This window comes from Kogia breviceps, chromosome 12, assembly GCF_026419965.1.
Source record: "Kogia breviceps isolate mKogBre1 chromosome 12, mKogBre1 haplotype 1, whole genome shotgun sequence".
Taxonomy (NCBI): domain Eukaryota; kingdom Metazoa; phylum Chordata; class Mammalia; order Artiodactyla; family Physeteridae; genus Kogia; species Kogia breviceps.
The window spans coordinates 25,629,661-25,656,791 of record NC_081321.1 but is presented as its reverse complement, the minus strand read 5'-3'; the positions used below and the strand labels follow the sequence as shown (position 1 = coordinate 25,656,791).

Sequence of the window (27,131 nt, the reverse complement as noted above, 5' to 3'; positions counted from 1 at the left end):
TTAACAAATAATACTCAGTATTTACTTGGTGGTGAAAAGAATGAGTACTAGAAGGAAGTTGTACTTTTCCTGTTTTTTCTCAGACCTCTTCTCCTTTTGGATCTTTCTTGCTATTTTTGATCTGCAGCAATCAAACAGCCCAGAGGAGACCCATTTGGATATATTTTTGTTTTGAAATAATTATTTTTTTACTATTTTTTCTGAAAAAATAATGCTTCTTTTTATTTTTTTTTCACTTGTCCAGTATTACTGAGCATCTGATATGTGTAACGCTCTGCTCCATGTGATAGCAATACAGCAATGAACAAAACAGCATGGCTTATCATATGCCAGACACTGTGTGCCTTGGACTTTATTTACGTTATCTCAATTAATGATTAAAACCCCTGTGGAGACAGCATTTTCCTCAATCTGAAAATGAAGTTTCGGAGATTCAAAGCTTAATTAAATTTCCTAGGATCTCACAGCCAAGAAGTAGGAAACAGGAATCAACTCAAGTTTAACTGACTCTAAAATTTATGCTCTTAATTACTGGGCTCTACTACTTCTAGACCATGAATAAAGAAACGGAAATTACATAAATCAGAACCTAAACTATAAGGATAAGTCCAATAAATGTTAATAGTTCTTCATGAAGAATTTTTAAAAACCAGTTTTATGGACCTGCATGCATAGAAACTTATTTCCCTCCATATTAAATCTACCAGTTTGTCTTACCAGGAATATATATATATATTTTTTTATCTGAAGGATGTCACTTTTATTTATTTATTTTTAAAACATCTTTATTGGAGTATAATTGCTTTACAATGGTGTGTTAGTTTCTGCTGTATAAAAAAGTGAATCAGCTATATGTATACATATATCCCCATATCTCCTCCCTCTTGTGTCTCCCTCCCACCCTCCCTATCCCACCCCTCTAGGTGGTCACAAAGCACTGAGCTGATCTCCCTGTGCTATGCGGCTGCTTCCCACTAGCTATCTATTTTATATTTGGTAGTGTATATATGTCCATGCCACTCTCTCACTTCGTCCTAGCTTACCCTTCCCCCTCCCCATGTCCTCAAGTCCATTCTCTACGTCTGCATCTTTATTCCTGTCCTGCCTCTAGATTCTTCAGAACCATTTTTTTTTTCTAAGATTCCATATATATGTGTTAGCATACGGTATTTGTTTTTCTCTTTCTGACTTATTCACTCTGTATGACAGATTCTAGGTCCATCCACCTCACTACAAATAACTCACTTTTGTTTCTTCTTTTGGTTGAGTAATATTCCATTGTATATATGTGCCACATCTTCTTTATCCATCCGTCAATGGACACTTAGGTTGCTTCCATGTCCTGGCTATTGTAAATAGAGCTGCAATGAACATTGTGGTACATGTGTCCTTTTGAATTATGGTTTTCTCAGGGTATATGCCCAGTGGTGGGATTAGTGGGTTCTATGGTAGTTCTATTTTTAGTTTTTTAAAGAACCTCCATACTGTTCTCCATAGTGGCTGTATCAATTTACATTCCCACTAACAGTGCGAGAGGATTCCTTTTTCTCCACACCCTCTCCAGCATTTATTGTTTGTAGATTTTTTGATGATGGCCATTCTAAGCGGTGTGAGGTGATACCTCATTGTAGTTTTGATTTGCATTTCTCTAATGATTAGTGATGTTGAGCATCCTTTCATGTGTTTGTTGGCAATCTGTATATCTTCTTTGGAGAAATGTCTGTTTAGGTCTTCTGCCCATTTTTGGATTGGGTTGTTTGTTTGTTTGATATTGAGCTGCATGAGTTGCTTGTATATTTTGGAGATTAATCCTTTGTCAGTTACTTTGTTTGCAAAATTTTTCTCCCATTCTGAGGGTTGTCTTTTTGTCTTATTTATGTTTTTCTTTGCTGTGCAAAAGCTTTTAAGTTTCATTAAGTCCCATTTGTTTATGTTTGTTTTTATTTCCATTTCTCTAGGAAGTGGGTCAAAAAGGATCTTGCTGTGATTTATGTCATAGTGTTCTGCTTATGATTTCCTCTAAGAGTTTTATAGTGTCTGGCCTTACCTTTAGGTCTTTAATCCATTTTGAGTTTATTTTTGTGTATAGTGTTAGGGAGTGTTCTAATTTCATTCTTTTACATGTAGCTGTCCAGTTTTCGCAGTACCACTTATTGACGAGGCTATCTTTTCTCCATTGTATATTCTTGCCTCCTTTATCAAAAATAAGGTGACCATATGTGCATGGGTTTATCTCAGGGCTTTCAATGCTGTTCATTGATCTATATTTGTTTTTGTGCTAGTACCATACTGTCTTGATTACTGTAGATTTGTAGTATAGTCTGAAGTCCAGGAGCCCAATTCCTCCAGCTCTTACCAGGAATAATTTGATTTAATTATTGTAAACAACTCTTTGAGAAGCATCCTAAATGTGCATTGTTCACACTCATTTTCATTTGTCCACCACTATGCAGCCACTGACTGCAAATTTATCTATACCAGGGTACTGTGGACAGTTTTACTTTACAAATGAAATGAAGCAGGTCAGTGTTAATCCAGATTAATTAAGAATCTTTTCGTTTCTTCAAAAACTGCACTGAGAGCCAGCTACGTACCTTCATTAAGATATTAAAATAAGACAGATAAGAACTGTGCTCTCCTAGACTTTATATATTGGAATTGGGAAAACAAAAAATAAATGTAAAAGATAATTTCTGGTGATGAGAAGTGCTATGAAAAAAAATGTGAAGGATATATGAGTGGGGTGGGTATAGGATAGGAAGAGAGAAGGCCTCACTGAAGAGATGCTGTTTGAGCTGAGTGCTACATGGTGAGGAGGAGTCAGCCATGTAAAGATATGAGAGAGAAAAAGAAAATGCAAAGGTCAAAAGCAGGAACAAATGTTATTCGATTGAATAACAGAAAAAAGCTCTTGTGCCTGCATAAGAGTGAGCTGAGGGAGAGGCAAGAGATTAATAGAGTGATAGGTGGGTCCAGATCACATGGGGCCTCCTTATATGTATGACTTTGTAATGCATTATCTAAACAAAGACTTATTTAAATAATGGAAAGAGACATTCTTAATAATTATATCAGGACAGTAGGTATAAATCTGGAATTTCCTAGATTACCAGGATTTATAATTACCCCACTTATATGCCTAGGTAAAGAATTTGAATTTTATTCCAATGTAGTTGTGAGCCTTTAGATGGTTTTAAGCAGGAAAGTGAAATAATGTGATTTACATTTCGTAAGTGATCACTTTGCTTCTGAGATCAGTTTTAGAGACTACTGAAGTAATCCTGGCAAGAAGTGATATTGGTTTCAATGATAGTAATAGAGCTGAAAAGAAAATCAGTAATTTCGTATATGTTTTGTAGATAATGTAGATAAGACATGGGTTCGATGTGTTAGGGGTGAGAGAAAAAGAATGAAAGTGACTCCTAGGTTTTTGCTTCCAGCCTTTGGGTGAATTATGATATCATTTCCTGATTTTGGAAAGATGACAGAGGAATTTGTTTCAGAAAATGATTGGGAATGAGTAGAATCAGCAGTCTGATTTTGACTGTATTAAGTTTGAGATTCCTGTTGGAAATACAAGTGGATATATCAAATGAGCAACTGGGATATACTCTTTTTTCTTACTCTGTTTATTACAGCTTTTTTGCAATGCAATATGTATCCTCAATAAAACAATTTAAAATGGCATTCAAATATTCCACTAAAGCAATTTTTCACTCTATTATATTGTTTTCACTATCTGGTATTTGAAATTGCTAACATTACCAATTGCCTTTCTAGGAAAGTATAGACCTGGGTGAAATCATGTTTTCCCTTTGTTATTTGCCAACTGCTGGACGTATGACATTGACAGTCATCAAGTGCAGAAATCTGAAAGCTATGGATATCACCGGCTCATCAGGTATGCACACAATTGGCTAGTGGGTACATTCCCAAATAAAATATTCCACGTAGCCAAAGTTATATATGACTCTTGAATTACTGAGTTCATTTGTCTGTCGTGGGACACTATAAAAGTAGAAAAAGAGATTACCAAATAAAGTGCTCCAAACACCTCTTTAGTTTACATTATCATTATGAAAATTTTAAACAGTCTTATCAAATAGACTTTGAACTTGGGTTTTTATTTCTATTTGTTTCTCTACTGATTTAGTTCTTTCTCAAAAATGCATTATTGGGCTTCCCTGGTGGCGCAGTGGTTGAGAATCCGCCTGCCGATGCAGGAGACACGGGTTCGTGCCCTGGTCCGGGAAGATCCCACATGCCGCGGAGCAACTAAGCCCGTGAGCCATGGCCGCTGAGCCTGTGCGTCCGGAGCCTGTGCTCCGCAACGGGAGAGGCCACAACAGTGAGAGGCCCGCATACCGCAAAAAAAAAAAAAAAAAAAAAAAATGCATTATTTACCATACACTTCCCTACTTCCAACTAGTCAGTTGCTTATAAAGGAATAATCCTTGGACTTTAAGCCATTCAATTTAAACTTGTGTTACTCTACGAGCCCTAGGAAGACATATTTAGACTGAATTTATCTCCCTCACCTGATCTGCAAAGAAATAACAACATTCCAAGACCACCATTTGCATCTGCTTTCTTACCACCTTTCTAACTAAAAATTTGGACAACAGGGACTGAAAGAAATAATAAAGTAAATGAATACTCCTTGAAGTTTCTTAAAGATATTCTTGAAGGAAATTTCTCTTGTGCTAACTTTGTTAAAGAGGTAAAACCACATCATTCTCTTTAATCCCTTCATTTAAATCACCACAGTTCTGAAGGTTATTTGTAAGTTAATAGGTGAACTCTGGCACAGCTCTATGGAAGAAAAAATGATAAAGACAGAGTAGGGAGTTCAGTAGCATTTGTTGAATTAAACAAATAAGAAATAGTAGTGGAGATATAGTAAAAGATGACATGGGGAGTAGAATCTATAACTTTTTCGTTCTTCAGAACAAAGAAATAAACTAAATTTACATCACAAAAAGTATGAGGGAACTCTCAGTTCTAATGTAGAGAGAACTCCAGGATATACTAAGTGAATAAAAAATGAGGTAAAAGCATAAATATGGATATCATGCTCCCTCTTATGTAAGAATGAGGTATCTTAGAATATATATCATGTTGCTAATATTTGCGTGAAGAAATACTTGAGTGATACACAAAAACTGAGTGGTGGAGAGGTATGGGGACAGATGAGAGGGAGACTTCTCAATGCACATCTTTCTCTATCTCATTTTTGTACTATGTCATGAATTTCCTATTCATTTTTTAAAATTTGCAATGCATAGTTGAAATATAAAGATAGAAAGAAAGCAAATAAATTCCATATTCATTTTGGTGAAAACGTCATAGGTAAGTAAATGTTGAAGAAATTAAACAGCACACTCTGCAAATTATTGTTTATTTTACTCTTTCTACCATGTATCAAAAGAGAACCAAATTTCAAGACAAGCAAACAGCATCAAAGTTGTAATTAAGTGCAAGACTTTTTATTTATATGAAGCTTCTCATCAGGGGAGTGCATGTTTTGAGAACATCACCTCATTAATTCTCACAACAGCCTTGTGAATCAACTAAGGAGCCAGTAAATTATCCTTGTCACTAGTAGAGAAATGTCATCAGAGACATGATGGTGGTAGCAAACAATAAACTAGGACTCCATCTCATTGTTAATGAGAGGCCTAGGCCTGGAAGCTCATACATAGAATTATATCCCGAAAATAAGCTTCTTCCTTAGAATATACTTCCTATTATTAAAACATTGAAAAGTAAATAGGAGTCTGATTCTATTTTATAAATAAGTTAATTTGTATCTTTTTTTTAGATTCTACGTATAAGTGATATCATGTGATATTTCTCTTTCTCTGTCTGATTTACTTCACTTCTTAGTATGATAATCTCTAGGTCAATCTATGTTGCTGCAAATGACATTATTTCATTCTTTTTTGAGTATTATTCCATTGTATATATAAACCACATCTTCTTTATCCATTCCTCTGTCGATGGACATTTAGGTTGCTTCCATGTCTTGGCTATTGTAAATAGTGCTGCAATGAACACTGGGGTGCATGTATACTTTTGGACCATGTTTTTCTTTGGATGTATGCCCAGGAGTGGGATTGGAGGATCATGTGATAGCTCTATTTTTAGTTTTTTTAAGGAACCTCCATACTGTCCTCCATAGTGGCTGTACCAAATTATATTCCCACCAACAGTGTAGGAGGGTTCCCTTCTCTCCACACCCTCTCCAGCATTTGTTGTTTGTGGATTTTTTGATGATAGCCATTCTGACTGGTGTGAGGTGATATCTCATTGTAGTTTTGATTTGCATTTCTCTAATAATTAATGATGTTGAACATCTTTTCATGTGCCTTTTGGCCATCTGTATGTCTTCTTTGGAGAAATATCTATTTAGCTCTTCTGCCCGTTTTTTGATCAGGCAGTTTGTTTTGATGATATTAAGTTTCATGAGCTGTTTGTAAATTTTGGAAAGTAATCCCTTGTTGGTCACATCATTTGCATATATTTCTCCCATTCTGGGGTTGTTTTCATTTTCATTTTATTTATCGTTTCCTTTGCTATGCAAAAGCTTGTGAGTTTAATTAGGTCCCATTTGTTTATTTTTGTTTTTATTTCCATTACTCTGGGAGATGGATCAAAATGATATTGCTGTGATATGTCAGATAGTGTTCTGCCTATGTTTTTCTCTAAGAGTTTTATAGTTTCCAGTCTCACATTTAGGTCTTTAATCCATTTTGAATTTATTTCTGTGTATGGTTCTAAAGAATGTTCTAATTTCATTTTTTTACATGTAGCTATCCAATTTTCCCAGCAACATTTATTGAAGAGACTGTCTTTCCTCCATTGTATAGTCTTGCCTCTTTTGTCCCAGATTAATTGACCATAGGTGCATGGGTTTATTTCTGGGCTTTCTATCCTGTTCCATTGATCTATATTTCTATTTAAACAGACTCACAGACTTAGAGAATGAACTTATGGTTACCAGAGGGGAAGGGTAGTGGGGGGACAGATAGTTAGGGATTTGGGGATTGACATGTACACACTGCTATATTTAAAATGGATAACAAACAAGGACCTACTGTATAGCATAGAGAACTCTGCTCAATATTATGGGAAACCTAAATGGGAAAAGAATTTGAAAAAGAGTAGATACAGGTATATGTATAACTGAATCACTTTGCTGTACATCTGAGACTAACACAACATTGTTAATCAACTGTACTCCAATATAAAACAGAAAGTTAAAATAAATAAATAAATAGGAAACAGCCATTGAACATTTCCCTTTTACCTTGTTTTCCTCTATATACCCTATTTCCAGCCATAAAATGTGTTTTTGCCCCTTGATTTGTATGCTTGGAAATATACAGAGACATTTTTCTAGAGCCTAAAAATCATCGACTTCATTCATTTGCTCAAATAAATTAATGTTGCCATGTTTTTGGCTTATTCTAAGGAAATAAGTTTTGCTACTTTGTTACACTGATGGAAAGAGAGAAAAAAATGGTTGTGGTGCTACAGTTGGAGGGTAACTATAATGAAAAAAAAAAATGAAGGTAGAGCAGACACTGATTGTTTTGACCACCTAGCATACTCACCCCAATGCCAATACCCCCTCCCAAAACCATGCCTCCTTTTTATAAAAAGATACAAAAAGTAAGGCTTTTTAAAGAAACTTTTGATAAATATTGTATAATTTTCTATAATACTGTAACAGTTTTTCTACTTAAGGGGTAAGAGAGTAGAGATCAGTCAGCTAGGGCAGAACTTGTTAACAATTATTTGACCTCTTTGGCCCATAAAAATATAGCCTGACTAAAATTTTCACTTTCCAGTTGGCATTATACAGACAATTCATATGAGGAAACTTCCTTGAGAACATCTGTAAACTAAATATCACCTTTTCATTGTATACTGTTGAGCATTTAATAAATTATTTGTAGTGATCATTTCTTCAATCCAAACTCTTTATCAAGCACTGTGACTAAAATGGTACCTCTAAGTTTAGTACCTTTTCCAACAATTCAAGACAATTCCCACATAGTTTTGGCTAATTTCAATTCACTGTGATTATATATACTTATCTAGATACAATGTTGTTCTTTCATAAATTTTAGTCTTCTTATTCTAAAATCATTTTGAAGGAAATTAATTTTAATACAATTATTTTTACTTGTTAGGATTACATTCCCTAGAAATCACTTGGGACAAAACATGTCCTCAAATAGCTGTGAAAAAAAAGACACATTATAGTTTAAATTGGCTCTTGATAAACTTGTGAGTTTTCTCTGTTGTATTAAACACAGTGATCAAGTTAATTATTTTCTAGTTCATTCAGTAAGAAGTCCTAGAGAGTCTACTGCCCTCAATTATGCCATTTGAATTTAAAACCGGTAATAATAAAGGGCTTAATATACCACTTTTCTTATTTAGTAACAATTAACCACAGTTTTATTTATGCTTTGTACTATTACTTTCATTGTAATAAAATTGCCTTCCCATGATAGATCCTTATGTCAAAGTGTCTCTGATGTGTGAGGGTCGAAGATTAAAAAAGAGGAAAACGACTACAAAGAAAAACACTCTAAACCCTGTGTACAATGAGGCCATTATTTTTGATATCCCTCCGGAGAATGTGGACCAGGTCAGCCTCTCCATTGCAGTCATGGATTATGACAGGTACGTTCATCCCTGTACTTACAGAATAACAGCTACATTTAGTCATATGCAGACCAAATTCAGCTTTTCAGGTTATTTACTGCTACAAGAGTTTTAATTTAAACTGGAATGAATAAAAATTATTCATTCAAAATTAATTTTATTCTATGTTATTATTTATCCTTTTTCTTTTCCAAAAGACATCATTCTTAAGTTGAAGGACAGGATACCTGCAGATGGTGAAAGAATGGGATACATTATAGGAAGCACTTTTGTGAAGTTTTTTTACAGTAACAACGTAAATTACAATCAACGTATTTTGCTTTCCCAGCTGGGCTGGAATATGAATATCATGATACTGAACTCTATCATTAACTAGCAGTGTGAAAGAGCAAGTTATCTCTTAAAAATTCACTTTTCCATTTGTAAAACATCAGTGTAATGTGCAGCTGTGAACAGTGAGTATTAACAGTGGAAGGTTAATAGTGTCCATAGCTTTATGCCTTGAGGCTTTCACACCAGTCTTAAATCATTGCTTTGTGGATACTTCCAGTTCACACACTTTGATTACTTCTCCTGTCACAAAATAAATGGCAAACTCCCAAGTGAAGCTCTGAAGCTTCTTCCTGCTGCAGCACCCACTCCTTCCTTTTCTGAAATGTTGCCCTGTATCAACATTTAGATATAGGTATCTCATGTATGCGAGATATCTCGTATACACGAGATACCTGTGTATCTCATTTCACCCATGCTTTATAGCCCTGCTTAAGGCACCACTTCTGTGTCTTTCTTGGCTAACCAATCTCTTCTCCCTCTGAACTTCTGTCCCACTAAAGGTTTATATATCTTATTTGGTCCTTGCTATATACTTCTTTTTATTGTTTTGCTTTTTATACTTACATGACTTTCAGAAAGGAATCTTGTATGTTTAACCTACAAAATTATCAGCACATAGACAATGTCTTATTTTGTTCTAATGATAACACAAGTGGGACAGAATACAGATACACAAATATTCAGAGTATCTATTTTATATCATTATGCAAATGGCAGTAAACAAGACCCTATAACATAGAGACATTAAAAATGGTATCCTCTGGATGAGAGCTAGAAAAATGAAGCGCCGAAAAATACAATGATTTATACCATCTATTTGAAATTAATTTATATCACAGTTTATAAAACAAGTTGACACAATTTAAAGAGAGAGAGAGAAAAATCTTGAATTAGTTGAAATGGAAAACTCTAAAAATGTTATAATGTTTTCATCTGAAGCCCTTATTCTGCTTTACCAAAAAATTACTCCTATTGATTTCTCACAGCATAGACTGCAGGTAGATATAATAGAGCATTCGTCACCCAAGTAATTTTAGGGAAATGGACCCTGACAATATATAAAATAGAAAGATTAAAAGTTATTTCTAAAATATGCTTTTTTGGGAAACTTCATATTAAAAGAAAAGATACTAAGCCTACATATCTATTAATACATCAGTGACAGGAAGAAAGTAATGTTCTAAAATCATCTCAAAACTTTCCTTATAGATAGATGTATGTCAAAATAATCCTCAAGAAAATCCTTTTTTTTTGCGGTACGCGGGTCTCTCACTGTTGTGGCCTCTCCCGTTGCGGAGCACAGGCTCCGGACGCGCAGGGGCAGCGGCCATGGCTCACGGGCCCAAGCCACTCCACGGCATGTGGGATCTTACCGGACTAGGGCACGAACCCGTGTCCCCTGCATCGGCAGGCGGATTCTCAACCACTGCGCCACCAGGGGAGTCCAAGAAAATGCTTTTAAATTCCATTCCATTCTTGAAAAGCAGCTTACCATATGCATGCTTGAGTCAACTGTCTTGATTCAAGTCGTGCCTCTGTCTCTTACTAAGTGTACAAAGGTAGGCAGGTCCCTTAACTTCTGGGTGTTTAATTTCTTTGTCTGTAAAATGAGATGATGATAATGATATTCATGGTCATGGTGTGAGGATTAAGTGAGTCAGTACATTTAAATTACTTAGAACAGTGTCTGGCACATAACAAGCTCTTAAAAATATTAACTATCATTATTATTTTGATTTGTTGCTATGAAAACAAGTCATTAATAGAAAATACGAATGTTGTTCAGTATGCTCTGCTCTGGTACTATGCAATAATAAGTCAAATGCCATTGTTCAAAATGTAACCCTGCCCTGTTTAATTGTAATACAAGTAGTAATGTTCACTGACGTATCATTTAGAATCAATTAATTATGGTCATTCATACAAGAAAGTGGGTATTGAGCTCTTGGTAAGAAATGTAGACATCATTATAAAACATTAAACCTTTTGGAAAGAAGGAAATTAGAGTCACATCACTTAAAGTTAATAGGTCTGCTACCAAGAAAGAAACTCATCATGTAGGTAAGGACCAGCTGGAATTTCTCATTCACACTATTCTTATTATTGTGAAATGTTCTCAATTTACAGAGCACTAAAATGGTTTGTGTGTGATCCTTTTACAGATTCATTTTTGAATGCTGATCCTGTTTAGTAAATTTTAGCCTACTTAAGACTTTTCATTTGATCTTAAGTAGTTTAATATGTAAAATTATCTAGAACCTACCACAAAATCTACTCTTTTAATCATAAGTTTAAAATTCTGTTTAAGGTGTGTGAAACTTATCTTTGAATGTTGGAATGAGAGTAAAATATTCTCTAAATCATAGGGTAGGACACAATGAAGTCATAGGAGTGTGCAGAACAGGACTGGACGCTGAGGGTCTTGGGCGAGACCACTGGAATGAAATGCTGACCTATCACCGAAAACCAATAACACATTGGCACCCCTTGCTGGAGGTAAGCTCTGGGACTCTCTCACATCTACTCTCTTCTTTATCTCTTGCTTAAATATTACTTATCTGCTAACACTTCACTGATGTTTTATATATTCACCTATTTTTTTAAACAGATATTGTTCTTGCTTTTATCCCACAGACTCTACTATCCAGTATGAAAAGTTCTGTGTGCCTTGTTGGTTTTTAAAAACCACTAAACTTTCTGAGTTTGCTATTCCTTTACAGTAAGCCCATAAAAACTGCAAGCCTATTATTTTCTTTGCATTGTCTGAAAACTTATATCAGTGAGTGGTAGAGCAATCAAGTAAATTCATTACTAACTGGAAACTGAATTTTCCTGCTTCTCTTTTGTGAAAACAGCTACCTCACCTAAACTTCTCCAGAATCCCTAAATAGGGGTGCTATCACCTAATACAGCTCATCTATGTAAGGGGACAGATACACATCCACTGACTCTGGTCAGGAAGTAAAAGGGATCACAGATTTTTAAAAATGTTTTTGGCTTGAGTTGAAAGCCTGGCTCTGCTGTGTGACTACATATTACACTCTATAATAGCAGTAAACTCATAGGGTAAAACTAAATAAAATGCTGAATGTTAAGTGCTTAGTACAGAGTATGGCACAGTGTTTGCTCTAATTATAACTAATATTAATAGTTATATTAACCAGAAGAAGTATCAATACCAGTTTCTATCAGGATTTTTAGCCATGAAAGCAGTTGTCAGAGACTGCGGGAGTCTCTTGAAGAGTCTCAAAATAAATAAATAGAGAAGAGTCTCAAAATAAATCATTTATATGACCTGATTAACTGAGAGGTAATGCAGGTTGATAAAAGGATGTATGGTAGAGGGTGGAATTTATGCAATTTAATAAAAAGTTATGATAGCCACATAGTAAGTGAAGGATACATTGCCATCTCTCCCATGGATAAGATTCTGCTTCTTGTTCTGTCACTAAGCACAGGGTTGAATAGGAGAGACAGAGCAGTGTAATTAAATGTCAGTGAGCCCTGGCTCTAAGCTCAGCTTAGTCACAAAGTGACCTTGGCTGTGTTACTCAAGACACTATAGGGAAAATTCGATGAACACTGTATAAACAGCACATGCTCAAACAGAGATGAACTGTCACCATAGATAAGATATCTGCTTTATTATATTAATGTTCTAAATCTTTACCTCACTTCATCATTTAATGTAAATCATAAAAGACAGACAGACATGCAAATGCACATTCACACAGCATTTTCCCCTAAGTAATAGCTCAGCGAGTCCTGAGAAGGTTGTTTCATTTCAGCAATGTGTATTGTCTAAAGTATACTCTACTGCTTTACTATCCTTTTCCTGATTCTCATCTTTGTTTTCATGTAAAGTTTGAAAAGTGAATATTAAATCTAAGAATCTAGACATGAGAGTAAATTTTTCTGGGCAGAGAATCACACTGAAGGGAGACATGGATTCTAACCCTTGCTCCTCTGGCTGTCTAATCCTAGGCAGACCACGTACTCTGTCTGCAGCTACATTCTCCCATATTTAATGAAAAGAGAAATGCCCACCCCTACAGAGTTCACAGGAATGATGTAGGGAGAAGTGAGATAATGTGACCAACAACTTTTAACTAATGAAAGGACAGATGTTGTATGACCCAAGGCATATTATACTTATGACTGTTTAATAAGAAGTTATACATTTATATGATGAAGAGGAGCTTTGAATAGGCATGTGTTTGTGTCTGAGAGCATATGAATACTTTTCAGTCATCATAGAATATATAGGAAGAATAAGCTACAATATGGGCCTCAGAAGAATATCCCAGATATATTTTTCCAGCAGCTGACTATCAGAGGACAAGTGGGCCAAAAAGATTATGTAAATATACTTTCTCTAGCAAATAGCTCCTTTTTTCCAACCCCTGTACCTACATTCACTGATCAAGCAGAAAATAGGGACTGGAGACCTAACAACTGGCTGGATTTTGAATTGTGGGAAAGTGGTACACGTGTAATTATGTTTTGTTGCCACAGCAGGGATTAAAATGAGAAGGGAACAATTATTCAAGAGCTGAGTAAGTTGGTAAGAGGAGACTAAAGCATCATTTGGAAAATCTGGCTACTTCTACCTAGATACAAAAGTTTATTTGTTGTAATTAAACTTTTAAAATACACATAACATTTAAAGACCATGGGAAATTATTCTTTATCACTCGTGGCCCCCATTTTCCCAGTCCCTCTCATCTCATTAATTGCTCCTATAAAAATCACCTCCTGCCTTAGAGCAAGTGGAATGCAGTCTCTTGTGTCTTGAACCTTATTGTTCTTACCCAGCAGTTGCCCCCGACTGTAGTAAACCATTAGCTATTTTACAGTAAGAACTAAAAGCCTGTGATAGAATGTGAAATGAATCTGCAGTTGCTCTGCATGCCGTCTATGTACCAGGCTCTACCTACATCTTTGTTAGATGTTTGTGTCCCCTCATGATACCTGAGAAGGTAAGTTCTGAAAGGCATGGGGAGTTATATATATCTTCTCTTCAGAGGCTTGCACATCAGGGGTGAATATTCACTATTAAAAGGTAATAACAATTACCCACTTTATTATTTTTTACACTAGATCATATATTATGAAATTACTATCTTTCAGTTACCTGGCCGGGCAACCAGTTTTGATAGTCAAGGATCCTGTCCATCTCCCAAACCACCTTCCACACCATAATGCTTTCAAAATAAGACCATTATAATAAGGACCCAAGACCGTGTACTCATCAGATCAAAAAAAAAAAAAAAATTGGAATATTTGATCTACTCATTTAAAATATATCCTCATAATGAACAAACGATGTGCAATTTTTATTTACCTTTTTTGTCTGTATATTAACTTTGGACATCTTGATGTATTTTACTTGAATATAAATGGTCCTTACATAAGGCTTTTTATTCTTTGTGTCATATGCCAATTAGCACAAAGAATGTTTTCACTAAGTTGTAAATTCTCTGCATAAGCAAAGAATACATTTTTTGAAAATAATCCATACTTATCTGAAATTAAATAGTTAATGCTGCTATTGTATAAAGAAGCACATGTCACATAAGTATGGTTTTGATATTATTAAAACTGTTCATTTCTCGTTGTGCACATAGTTCTATATACAGTTTAAGGGAAATTCTGAACTTTACTCACAGCATTCAATCCTTGAATAATCAAATTAATGTTACTTATCTGATAATATATTGTTTCATTCTCAACAAAATCTTTTCTTGGTGAAGTTTGGCTCTGCTAAACTCAAAACTTTTTCTTTCAATCTTGTTCTTTAATATATAGAGAAAAAAACTATAATTTGAAGAACCTCTTTGAGTATAAATTTAAGAAGTAATATTTAGTAGCTGGAAAATGGAGATTGAGCTATTTGGGCTACTATTTTATATTGTCTTAAAGTTACATTAGTTCAAACATCTGTAGCACTATTTAACTGATATTTTAAAAATTCTATTAGTCTTAATCTCAAATGTAGCATTAGCATTCCTAAGTGAATAGAATCAGAACTCATAAGTCTTCGTAAGGTTCTCAAGTACTGTGACATGTTTATTTTGTGACATAAAGCTATCACATAGATCCTGTATTTCTGATAGGCATACTGACACCAAAGGTACAATAAATGTCTGTGCTCATTGTCGTTTGGATTGTACACAGTAATGGCGACTTTTAAACTCAAACAGAAGTGGGTATTTTCTTAAAGAAAAAAATGACATTTTTCAGCAAATTATAAAACTGTACCATAAATAATACAACTTGAACATTTAATATAAATAAATAATTCTTAAGGCCCAGACCCACAGTCTTTTGTGAAAGGCATTTGCCTTCATAAGGATCAAGGATCAGGTCACTAGTCGTAAAAACTATGCAAATGTTTTTACATGACAGAACTTTCCTTTAAATCATGTCAACTTTTTATTGTCTTGTTTCTGGGCCCTATTGGAATGTGTCTATATTGAATGACCCCAACCTTACTTTTGAGATTTGTACCATGGATAATGCATATTTCAAGCTTATCCCAAGAGAGAAGGTTAAACCCCACCCCACCCCCCAAAAAAACCGGAAAGCAAGAAAATCTGCAGGTAGGCTATAAAAACATATTCATCAGAATGAGAAAATTTTATCAGCAATTACAAAGTTTTGATTTTAGTAAAATCCTTTATTTTTAAATATTAAAAAATACAAAGTTTCAAAAATCTTGACATTTTGTATGTTGGCATCTCTATGATGGTATTACTATTAATTAAGATGTAACTATTTTACACATTAACATTTTAAAGTCAAACGCAGTTCCCTAAAATTTTTCAAAAATGCTTGTGCCATCTTAATGAAAACAAGTATTCCTGGTTAACATTTTCTAATTTAAAATAACTAAAGAAACCTGTTGGACATACCTGGTTACCTTATCAAGCCTAAAAGAACAACTTGCTATAGACAGAATGAGGATGGCACTTCCATTTTGTAAGTCTTTGTTTTACTGGAAAATAAAATTTTCAAATGGGAAGAGTTAATAAAATAACATATTTGGAGACAATTGTTTATAGGCATTGCTGCAACTTACAATTAATTAGCAACTCTATTTCCTTAGTATAATAATTATTTTCACCTGAAAATATATTTTAAGGCTTTATATTCATGCTTTTCTTTGCCTCCTATGGAGATAAAGTCAATGTTTATGAAAAATGCAAACAATCAGCCAAACAGGAGACGTTAATATGGCTATTGTAGATTAAATGTTTAAGGTAATTTTTAAAAAATGTTTCCTAGGGATTAGAATAAACTCACCATGACTGAGCATTTGTTCATCTTTGAGAGATTGAGAGAAAATTAGTAACTCAGATTTCATGCATCATTTAAAATGGTAGTTCATATTACAAAAATGTAATTCTACCATTTTCAATACAATACGCTGTCACTCTGCACAGCCGTGCATCCATACAAACATAACTTATCCTCTTCCTACCTGTGGTTGAAGGTGGAATGTTTTTCATTTCAGTATTCAAAATAAGGTTTGATGTTACAGATATCGTCCACTAATTTGTGTGGAACACCACATTTTAATGACAGCACTGACACATTATGAAATTACAATTTAGGTATATAATGAATACTAATTCCAGGGACTTATTCAGGGACTTGCCAAACATAAATCTAAGAAAAAGGAACACGTGTAGATTAATTAGCATTAACAACACTGATGTTCTTTTTGGTTTTGTTTATTGTTTTGTTTATTTATTTATTTTACCCGATTCACTAAGTAATCAGGTGAATGAGGAAATTGAGTATGAAAAAATATTAATGTTTGTGGGTATATAATCTTCTCACAAAAATCTGAACAGCTGATGCTTTTTTTACCCTAGTTTCTTAATATTTTTACGGACAATTTTAATTTTTTGTCAGGCCAGCCCTGTTTCTGGTACTTTATTTTACATATAAAACTGATGATGTTAATACATTCATAGTTCAGTAAAAAATATCATCAGGAATAATGCCAGGGAACTAGAGATGGGAACACAGAACCAAGCTCCAATTTCTTATGCAGTTTTTGGGAGTGATTGCATGTTCTAGTTACTGGAGGGAGCTCACAATTGATTGCTACTGACTCAGGTATTAGATAAAAGCAAAATATATTTGAACCTATTTGGTTGTGATATTTAATTGACACCTGCGTTTATTCTTCTGTAATGTCTATTATTTTAAAATTGCAAATGCAATAAAAACTATCAGTCTCTTAAGGCTTTAATTTAATGATTAATTGCTTCAAAAATGAAAAATCCAAACTTTCACTTCTTTCTCAACTTTTACTATCCATGAAACAAAATATAACTCATTTCTGAATGAGTTATCAAAAGAGCCAGAGACTATTGCAAATAAAGGGACACAAAATCTTAATATTTCTTTACCTCTTTAAAAATATTCGATATCATCTCAGATATATTTTCATGGAATGGATTTCCATATGATTTTTTTTGCCACTTTAGTTGCAATTATGACCAAGTAATTTAATTACCTGATAATTTTTTTTAAAAAAAGAAAGAAAACTAGAGGTGATGAGGATTTAAGAAAATCATTCATCTTCCAACTAAATCTGTCCTTGAAGCAGCTCTGGTTGTTCTGATGTACTTTAATTGATTTAAACTTTTGTAGTTTGTGAGCTGCCAAAAAGAAATGATACAAAAGCATGGAAACTAAAATAATTTAAATTAAGAATCTATATAACTAAATGGCAGTTAAATGCAGATGTTAAAGCATACGGAAATAAAGATATTGAATGCAAAATCAAAAACCACCTTTGTATTTTAAATTTTAGGAGAAAGTAAATTCTCTAACACTGTTCAAAAAACCCATGACAGCATTTTAATAGTTACTCAATGATATGGCTCAGCATGTGATTCATATGAACCTACTAAGACCCATTATTTAAAAGAAACTAGTGAGTTTTTATTTTATATGGGAAAGAGAGCTAATTAAACTAAATGTTTCCAATATGTTATTCAGTGATACTCTTTAAGGTAAAAATTTTCTATTTCATTAAAAGACTTTTCCTATATTTGTTCCATCTTATATTAAAGTGAATAGAAATTTAGTTAAAGATGCATTGGTAATACCTGTAATCTGGCAATTACAGTTAACCAAAAGGATGTGCATTTGAACAGTGGCAATTAATTAGTATTCAGTTCAAGGGTTTTCTCATCAAAGCAAGAAATTGTTTTTATTTCCACCCTGTTCATTATGAAGATTGGTAACCAGGGTTTGACTTAATAGCATGATAATATCATGCTGTAGAGACCTTAAAAAGAAAGCACTAACTTAAGTGCTGAGGTGGGATTTAAAGATTTATTGAATGCAAACATTTTGGATATTAGAAATGGTGATTGAAAAAATAAGTAGAAGATATATAAGAGAAAAGATAGGTTTCTTCATGCTTGAAATGATTTAAATACACCTCTATAAGGAGAATTGATTACAGTAGTCCTATTTTTATCTATTCTGAAACACTGGAAATGACTTGCCATTAATGGATCTAAAGCTGCAGATAGTATTTATATGGAAATGTTTTAATCTCAAACTGATGATGATTTCTTCGAAGCTCAACTGGGTCATGAATACCCTCTCCAAAGAACAAACTATGCCTGATTTTGTCATAAAAGGGTAAAAATAGACCATTTTCTTCAGAAATTTTGTTGTGATTTGCATCTGATATGCACAGGATCCCTTATTTACTGTACAGGATGGTGGATTTCAATTATATATACAAAATATTTGCATTTATAGTTTTTTATAAACAAAAAGTCCAACTCAAGTTTATGTCATTAACTTCTTATTGACCCTTCCAATTGAGATAAATGATTGGGTTCATCTGCAAAATATAAATAAATTTTGGAACACATGAAGTGAGATCCTCATTGAAGAATGAAGAATGAAGAAGTCAAACAGAAATATCTCACACTGTAAATATGATGATTCCACTAATGAATATTCCAAGATATTTGCCAGTTATTCTAAACTGGCAGAATCCATGAAAATTCATTTCATACATGACATTGAATAATTTGGATCCATCATATTTGATTTTTTTTGTATCCTTCAGTCATTGTTCATAAGGTCGCTTTTTAACTGAAGTTTGTGATATAATATGTAGCCTTTGTTCAAATCAAAATCTTTGACTTCCGTATTATAGAACAAAAATTTTTTAATCTTTTGAAATTCATGTTTCTGGCTTTTGTACATGGTAACCAGCCATTTGTGAAATTTGACAGCATATAATTGTATTACTTAGAACAAATGTTTTGCAACCACCTTTAAAAGATGTTACACATTTCAGTATTTTTACAATGTCTTCTTTAAAATGTGTGAACATATTTGTTAGGTTCAGATGAATTATGAAACAATGAAACCTCAAAGCTGTTGTGAAGTGTACAGTTTATGAGATTACTTTTGTAAAAGAAAAAGGAAAAGCACTTGAAATATAATTTTACTGTTTCATATGTATTTTGAAAAATAAAGTGATTATAAATTATTTTTTCTTGCCTTTGAAGAATACATCTTTTTCAGATTTAATTTTGAGACCTTTGAGTTGCTAAGTCTTTCTTAAATAGTCATTATTTTTGGCACTCATTAGAGAGCAGAGTAATTCATTTATCAATAATTCATTAACTGGAGCAACTGAATATACCTTAAAAACCTCACTTAATACATACCATTATTTTAACAAAATTATAAACTTAAGGTCCTGGATTATTTCCATTAAGGTATAATGAAACAATCATTAGTCAAGTGTTAACAGAGGTAAATGCCATTTACACATATTAGCTACATTTTTTTCATCTGCAAAAACTCCCTATAAATAACTTAGCTGATTCAGTAGTTGGGAATACCAGTTATTTTGTTACCTCAGATTTTCAAAAATATTTTCATAAGGATCATACATACAGCAACTACTTTTAGGCAATCAATACAGCAGTAAATCAAAGGAAATCATAATCATTGATAAAACAGATGCTCTGTACCTAGAGTCATTGTTTAAAAAAAATACAACTCCTAAGAAGAAGCAAATAAATAAGTCTATGCCTCTGTTTAGAATGCAGGATAATGAAAAGTCAATGATCTGACTTGTCTGGCCTTGCTTAAGTTCTTACATCCAAAAAGTTTGAGGAGCCAGCATGAAATCTGAGTTGTTTAGATTAGTTTTTTAAGTTGCTTCTTAAAAAAATTAGTCAAATGGCAACTCTTAAAGATTTTTTGTTAGTATTTCTAAATGTCTCCCCAGGAAGTGTTTATATTTATATTTCCACTAACAATCTGTGAGAGTTTCCAGTTACCCTAGTCAATACTTGGCATTATTATTATTTGAATCTTTGCCAATTTAATCACAACAAAAATGGTATTTCATCAGTGTTTTAATTTTATTTCTTTTTTATCCAGTGGTATTCAACATTTTTCATATATTTTGATTGGGAATTTGAATTTTATTGCTTAAGACTTTTCTCATTCTTCTGTTGGAATTGTCTTCCTTATTCATTTTTTAGAGGTTTTTATTCCTTTTTTTAATGCAAACATATTCTTAATAGGACCACAACTCAAACTGATTTCCATTCTGCAAAGCTGAAGGCATATAATATTAGATTATAATCTGTAAAGGCAGTTTATACAATCTATACAAATGAAAAATATATAATAAAAATATATGTGAGATACAAAGTGCAATCAAAAGTTACCGTGTTTTATCTTAAAAAGGAGTTATTATCTTGACAGTATACTAGATCATTTTGTGCTGTCACTACCAGTGTATCTGAAAGAATTTGAAGACATCCAGTTCATGGATAAGCCATTATTTATGCTATTTTTAAAAATTAATTTTTATGTTAGATTTGAACACTTTCAAATCTATCCACTTTCATAAAATAATACAGAATGAAGGGAAGATATATCCATTAATGTCTACAGAAAGTAAAACCAAAAATGTGAACTGTAACCATAATAGGACACTTGCCAAACAGTTTTCATGTTTTTTTAACCTCATTTTTCCTTCAACTGAAAAAAAAAAAAAAATTCATCCAAAATTCCACCTACAAGTATAAATTATGTGGACAGAATCAACCCCAACTGTGAATGCACTTGGCGAGTCTAATTGTTTAGCTTGTATGCATTTCATGAGCAAGATTTGAGGGGAGGTGGTGTTTGTTTGATTTTTATTATTTCCAGGACATATATGATTGAAAATTGTACCTTAAATGAGAAGGTAGACTTCAGGCAGTGACAGGAACTTAAACCAGGATGTAAAGGAACTAATAGATAAGAATTATACTGAGAACACAAGATACAAACAGGCCACCAAATTGCACAACTCCTAGAGGCACTGATCACACTAGTCTGTGTAAATGGTGCCTGCAGCAGCACATGAATCTAACCACTTTAAATTAGTGAATAACAAGGAAAAAGCATACTGAAAGCTATAGAGGTACCTTAACCAGAAGCAGTAATTAAAAGCTAGAGTCAAGAATTGGGGAGTTTTTTTTTTTTTTTTTTTAACTGCAGAGCACAGCTTTGAACAAATGGTAAGTCTGGGCTTTTATTCTCTTCATATCATGAAATGTAAAAGCTTATATTTATACAATTTTCAAATATTTTCACATTTGCTGTTTCTTAATTCTTACCAAAGTCATGTGGGTTGTATCACTCCCATTTTACAGAGATGGTGATTGTGGTTAAGAAAGAGTAAGTGAAAGCCCAAGGTCACACAGTAGATGGTGAGATTGGACTTCAAATCTAGATCTTTGGGCCTCAAACTACAAGCATAAGCAACTTGATGCTTTTCAGTATAACACTTTAAAAATAAAAAAGACAGCTAATTGGATTTTTTGCCTCTTTAGATGAATCACCAAGATGAAAGACGTATAAAATTTATTAACCTTTACTCTTCTCTAAATTGAGACAAGATGTATCTGCCTGATCTACCAATTAGTTAAAGTATATGTCATTTTTATAACACGTAAACCACTATGCAAATAGTAGGTACTAGTTTCCTCACCAACATAATTCTCATCATTAATACCTAAAACCCATGAATGGGGTAAATATTTTCAAGTGCCATAAGATAGCAATATCTGCAGATCAATTTGCTAAGAAGAAGGAACTCTTTTCTGATACTAAATTTACCCTGACCTGATGAAAAAAGAGCGAAGATGGGAAGAGAAGGAGCACAGAATCCAGCTAATAATATCTCATTTAAAAATTAGTTTTGGGGAGAGACCTTCAAGATGGCAGAGGAGTAAGATGTGGAAATCACCTTCCTCCCCCAAAATACAACAGAAATACATCTATATGTGGAACAACTCCCACAGAATACCTACTGAACACTGACAGAAGACCTCAGACTTGCCCAAAGGCAAGCAACTCTCCACATACATGGCTGTGTGGCTGACAGGGTCTTGGTGCTCTGGCTGGGTGTCAGGTCTGTGCCTCTGAGATGCGACAGCCAAGTTCAGGACATTGGTCCACCAGAGCTCCCAGCTCCATGTAATATCAAACAGCAAAAGCTCTCCCAGAGATCTCCATCTCAATGCTAAGACCCAGCTCCACTCAATGACCAGCAAGCTACAGTGCTGGACATCCTATGCCAAACAACTATCAAGGCATAAAAACAACACCAACCATTAGCAGAGAGGCTGCCAAAAATCATAATAAGGTCACAGACACTGCAAAACACACTACCGGACGCAGTTCTGTCCACAAAAAAGGCAAGATGCAGCCTCATCCACCAGAACACAGGCACCAGTCCCATCCAATAGGAAGCCTACACAACCCACTAAACCAAAATTAGCCACAGGGGCAGACATCAAAACAGCGGGAACTAGGAGCTTGCAGCCTGCAAAAAGGAGACCCCAAACACAGTAAGTTAAGCAAAATGAGACTACAGAGAAACAAACATCAGGTGAAGGAGCAAGTTAAAAACCCCACCAGACAAAAAAAAAAAAAAAAAAGAAGATGAAATAGGCAGTCTACCTGAAAAAGAATTCAGAGTAAAGATAGTACAGATGATCCAAAATCTGGGAAATAGAATGGAGAAAATACAAGAAACATTTAACAAGAACCTAGAAGAACTAAAGAGCAAACAAACTATGATGAACAACACAATAAATGAAATTTAAAATTCTCTAGAACCAATCAATAGCAGAATAACTGAGGCAGAAGAACGGATAAGTGACCTGGAAGATTAAATGGTGGAAATAAATACCACAAAGCAGAATAAAGAAAAAATAATGAAAAGAATAGAGGACAGACTCAGAGACGTCTGGGACAATATTAAATGCACCCATGTTCGAATTATAGGGGTCCCAGAAGAAGAAGAGAAAAAGAAAGGGACTGAGAAAACATTTGAAGAGGTTATAGTTGAAAACTTCCCTAATATAGGAAAGGAAATAGTCAATCAAGTCCAGGAAGGGCAGAGAGTCCCATACAGGGTAAATCTAAGGAGAAACATGCCAAGACACATATTAAACTATTAAAAATTAAATACAAAGAACAAATTTTAAAAGCAGCAAGGGGAATACAACAAATAACATACAAGGAATCCACATAAGGTTAACAAATACTCTTTCAGCAGAAACTGTGCAAACCAGAAGGCAGTGGCAGGAAATATTTAAAGTGATGAAAGGGAGAAACCTACAACCAAGATTACTCAACCCAGCAAGGAACTCATTCAGATTTAATGGAGAAATTAAAATCTTTACAGACAAGCAAAAGCTAAGAGAATTCTGCACCACAAAACCAGTTTTACAAAAAATGCTAAAGGAAATTTTCTAGGCAGGAAACACAAGAGAAGGAAAGGACCTACATTAACAAATCCAAAACAATTAAGAAAATGGTAATAGGAATATAAATATCAACAACTACCTTAAATGTAAATGGATTAAATGCTCCAAACAAAAGATATAGACTGCCAGAGTGAATATAAAAACAAGACCTGTATATATGTTGTCTACAAGAGACACTTGAGACCTAGGGACACATATAGATTGACGATGAGGGGATGGAAAAAGATATTCCATGCAAATGGAAATCAAAAGAAAGCTGGAGTAGCAATTGTCATATCAGAAAAAATAGACTTTAAAATAAAAAATATTAAAAGAGCCAAAGAAGGACACTACATAATGATCAAGGGATTGAAATAAGAAGATATAACAACTGTAAATATTTATGCACCCAACATAGGAGCACCTAAAAACATAAGGCAAATGCTAACAGCCATAAAAGGGGAAATCAACAGTAACACAATCATAGTAGGGTATTTTAACACCCCACTTTCACCAATGGACAGATCATCCAAATGAAAATAAATAAGGAAACACAAGCTTTCAATGATACATTAAACAAGATTTACTTAGTTAATATTTATAGGACATTCCATTCAAAAACAACACAATACACTTTCTTCTCAAGTGCTCATGGAACATTCTCCAGGATAGATCATATCTTGGGTCAAAAATCAACACCATGGTAAATTTAAGAAAATTGAATTCATATCAAGGATCTTTTCTGACCAAAACACTATGAGACTAGATATTACTTACACGAAAAAATCTGTAAAAATTACAAACACATGGAGGCTAAACAATAACTTTTAAATAGTGAAGACATCACTGAAGAAATCAAAGAGAAAATCAAAAAATACCTAGAAACAAATGACAATGAAAACACAACAATCCAAAACCTATGTGCTGCAGCAAAAGTAGTTCTAAGAGGGGAATTAATAGCAATACAATCCTACCTCAAGAAACAATAAACATCTCAAGTAAACAACCTAACCTTACACCTAAAGCAAATAAACAAAGAACAAAAAAACCCCAAAGTTAGCAGAAGGAAAGAAATCATAAAGATCAGATCAGAAATAAATGAAAAAGAAATGAAGGAAACAATACCAAAGATCAATAAAACTAAAAGCTGGTTCTTGGAGAAGATAAACAAAATTGATAAACCATTAGCCAGACTCATCAAGAAAAAAAAAGGAAGAAGACTCAAATCAATAAAATTACAAATGAAAAAGAAGTAACAACTGACACTGCAGAAATACAATGGATCATGAGAGATTACTACAAGCAACTCTATGCCAATAAAATGGACAACCTGGAAGAAATGGACAAATTCTTAGAAAAGCAAACCTTCCAAGACTGAACCAGGAAGAAATAGAAAATATAAACAGACCTATCACAAGCACTGAAATTGAGACTGTGATTAAAACTATTCCAACAGCAAGAGCTCAGGACCAGATGGCTTCACAGGTGAATTCTATCAAACATTAAGATGCGAGCTAACAACTATCCTTCTCAAACTCTTCCAAAATATAGCACAGGGAGGAACACTCCCAAACTCATTCTGTGAGGCCACCATCACCCTGATACGCAAATGGGACAAAGATGACACAAAAAAGAAAACCACAGGCCAATATCACTGATGAACATAGATGCAAAATTCCTAAACAAAATACTAGCAAACAGAATCCAACAACACATTAAAAGGATCATATACCATGATCAAGTGGGGTTTATACCAGGAATGCAAGGATTCTTCAATATACACAAATCAATCAATGTGATAAACCATATTAACAAACTGAAGGACAAAAACCATATGATCATCTCAATAGATGCAGAAAAAGCTTTTGACAAAAATTCAACATGCATTTATGATAAAAACCCTCCACAAAGTAGGCATAGAGAGAACTTACCTCAACATAATAAAGGCCATAGATGAAAAACCCACAGCCAACATCATTCTCAATGGTGAAAAACTGAAATCATTTCCACTAAGACCAGGAACAGACAAGGTTGTCCACCCTCACCAATATTATACAGCATAGTTTTGGAAGTTTTAGCCACAGCAATCAGAGAAAAAAAGGAACCCAAAATGGAAAAGAAGAAGTAAAGATGTCACTGTTTGCGGATGACATGATACTACACATGAAGAATCCTAAAGATGCTCCCCAAAATCTCTGAGAGCTAATCAATGAATTTGGTAAAGTAGTAGGATACAAAATTAATGCACATAAATCTCTTGCTTTCCTATACACTACTGATGAAAAATCTGGAGCAGAAATTAAGGAAATACTCCCATTTATCACTGCAACAAAAAGAATAAAATACCTAGGAATAAACCTTCCTAAGGAGACAAAAGACCGGTATGCAGAAAACTATAAGACAGTGAAGAAAGAAATTAAAGATTATATGAACAGATGGAAAGATAAGCCATGTTCTTGGATTGGAAGAATCAACATTGTGAAAATGACTGTACTACCACAAGCAATCTACAGATTCAGTGCAATCCCTATCAGACTACCAATGGCATTTTTCACAGACCTAAAACAAACAATTTCACAATTTGTATGGAAGCACAAAAGACCCCGCATAGCCAAAGCAATCTTGAGAAAGAAAAACGGAGCTGGAGGAATCAGGCTCCCAGACTTAAGACTATAATACAAAGCTACAGTAATCAAGACAGTATGGTACTGGCACAAAAACAGAAATATAGATCAATGGAACAGGATAGAAAGCCCAGAGATAAACCCATGTATATATGGTCACTTTATTTTTCATAAAGGATGCAAGAATATACAATGGAGAAAAGACGCCCTCTTCAATAAGGGGTGCTGGGAAAACTAGACAGCTACATGTAAAAGAATGAAATTAGAACACTCCCTAACACCATACACAAAAATAAACTGAAAATGGTTTAAAGACCTACATGTAACGCCAGACACTATAAAACTCTTAGAGGAAAACATAGGCAGAACACTCTATGACATAAGTCACAACAAGATCCTTTTTGACCCACCTCCTAGAGAAATGGAAATAAAAACAAAAGTAAACAAATGGGGTCTAAGGAAACTTAAAAGCTTTTGCACAGAAAAGGGAAACATAAACAGGACAAAAAGACATCCCTCAGAATGGGAGAAAATATTTGCAAATGAAGCAATTGACAATGGATTAATTTCCAAAATTTACAAGCAGCTCATGCAGCTCAATATCAAAAGAACAAACAACCCAATCCAAAAATGGGCAGAAGCCCTAAACAGACATTTCTCCAAAGAAGATATACAGATT

The 27,131-nt window shown here is 33.9% G+C and overlaps 1 protein-coding gene across 1 annotated transcript in view; it reads left to right on the top strand.

Annotated features, from left to right (window-relative positions):
- Nucleotides 1-14,270, top strand: part of SYT10 (synaptotagmin 10) — a 73,517-nt gene extending 59,247 nt beyond the window's left edge. The window contains exons 4-7 of the mRNA XM_059080876.2: nucleotides 3,781-3,901; nucleotides 8,526-8,697; nucleotides 11,379-11,508; nucleotides 14,143-14,270. Coding sequence (XP_058936859.1) covers nucleotides 3,781-3,901; nucleotides 8,526-8,697; nucleotides 11,379-11,508; nucleotides 14,143-14,214 — 495 coding nt within the window. The 3' untranslated portion in view covers nucleotides 14,215-14,270. The remainder of the gene's footprint in view (nucleotides 1-3,780; nucleotides 3,902-8,525; nucleotides 8,698-11,378; nucleotides 11,509-14,142) is intronic.
- The last annotated feature ends 12,861 nt before the right edge of the window (nucleotides 14,271-27,131 follow it).